Consider the following 1,944-nt stretch of genomic DNA (forward strand, 5'->3'; position numbering starts at 1 on the left):
ATTAGGCCTCCCTTTATTAATAAAAATATTTCAATAAATTATAATTTTAATTTTATTCATTTCAGTCAAAAAAAATTTTGTCTAAGAAAATTCGACAACTTCTAAAAAATTACAATTCTTGATTAATAGAATTTCGAGTTAAATTCCATTCAGTTTCTCAAGACAAGAATTTTATCAAAATGGTGCATCTACAATTTAATTTGCGTCCAGACATTGATGTTTTTCTTTCATTTGACTAAATTTAAATCAAATTATGCTCAAAAATCTGCATTTTTTGCATCATATCTCTACCACATCGATAAAATCGTGGTCAAACTCATTTCTCATTGTGTTTTTTTTTATCATCGTTGGTGACCTTTCCCCAACCCTCCTGTCACTCCAATTACTTGGCAAAAGTAAACACATCTCTTATAATACCATAATAGTCGGTCCCACCTCATCCGGTTTTTGCACGTGACCAATCGAAAATAATTAAACTTACTGTCGTAATCTGCATAAGATGGCGCTGCTGAAGTAACTGTCGCCACCACAATCATGATGCAAGTGACGGCGCACAAACATTTCATCGCTGAAAATCTTTGCATCGTTTTCTGAAACAAAAAAGAAGAAGAAAAAATAAACAATAAAACTCGCCAAATGCCTTGTTTGTGTTCGATTATTATTATTAGAACACAATCGTATAATCCTTGATGATTTAAAAACAAAATAGCATCGATACGAATAATAAGTAAATAACAAACACAATAAGATTAGATTGGTAACACTGTCACAAAATTGAAATTCATTTGTTTTGTCACGAATGAAAACGAAGCCTTAAATAAAATCAAGTGAAGGAAAATATGTTTTGCGATGTTAATGCCGTATAAATGCCGCCATTGTGTTACCGGGTTTCCATTTTGTTTGTTTTTTTTTAAGTTGGTAATGGATGTTTTGATAAACACGACGACTTTATCGACGTGGTTTTACTTTTTTCACAAATAATTTTATATTATTATTTTGTAGTTGTATTTCATGGATAAAGTAACTCATTTATTAGACTTTAGAATTTTTCATTGCATCAAGAATGAAAAAATCACTGAAGCGTAAAAATTTATCGACGTGGTAGTACCCAAAAAACTCCAATCTGAAATGTTTAAAAAAAAATCATTTACTACATTTTTATTGTAATTAGGCTGAAATGAAATGTTGAAATGAAAATACCAAGACTTTATTGACATGATATTACTGTAGTGTTTTATTTAAAAAATGACTACTTTATCAAAATAAAAGTTTGCAAATTAAATGAAAACAAACAATTAAACTTTTATTGAATTGGTAGAGCTGTACGATATATATCAAGACTTTATTGACATGGTAGTACTACAATCTCTTATAATCTAAATTTAGGGTTTTTTGCCAATAAAAGTTTAGTTATTTTTCGTATTATTGTCAAAATTCTAGTCCCACCGTATCGATAAAATATTTACAATTCCTTTAAAAAATCAATTTTCTAGTTCTACTTCTTGATAAAGTGGTTGGTTTTTTATGTTTTGACAAAAAGGAGAATATTTTTTTTTTATTTAGTAGTCACTTTGTTTCGTTTTGCTTGTTTTTATGTAGAAATTGTTTAAAACACTTTATTAATTAAAGATTCACCATACCAATAAAGTAGTGGCCATTTTTATCCCAATTTAATAAAAATCATACAACGAAACTAATAAAGTCGTATCCGATTGCATAAAAAAAACACAAAAAAATTTAGAGAAAGATTTTATTAACGCGGAATTACTATATGTTTTAAAAACAAAAATATTTCCGAATTTTTAATATTTTAAATGAATTTTTTCTAGTCCTACCACGTTAATAAAGCAGTTTTACTAAATTCTTTTGATAAAAAGTAGTCCTATCATATCGATAAATAAAATAACAGATATTTTAATAGTTTATTAATTATAGAAAAACCAC

The 1,944-nt window shown here is 27.4% G+C and overlaps 1 protein-coding gene across 1 annotated transcript in view; it reads right to left on the reverse strand.

Annotated features, from left to right (window-relative positions):
- The window catches only part of LOC123009828 (short neuropeptide F-like), an 18,909-nt gene that overhangs the window by 12,531 nt on the left and 4,434 nt on the right, over nt 1–1,944 (reverse strand). Inside the window, exon 2 of the mRNA XM_044406349.1 lies at nt 482–590. Coding sequence (XP_044262284.1) covers nt 482–584 — 103 coding nt within the window. The 5' untranslated portion in view covers nt 585–590. The remainder of the gene's footprint in view (nt 1–481; nt 591–1,944) is intronic.

This window comes from Tribolium madens, unplaced genomic scaffold, assembly GCF_015345945.1.
Source record: "Tribolium madens isolate multiple individuals breed KSU strain unplaced genomic scaffold, Tmad_KSU_1.1 Scaffold_7;HRSCAF=85;Tcas5.2_LG10, whole genome shotgun sequence".
Classification (NCBI taxonomy): domain Eukaryota; kingdom Metazoa; phylum Arthropoda; class Insecta; order Coleoptera; family Tenebrionidae; genus Tribolium; species Tribolium madens.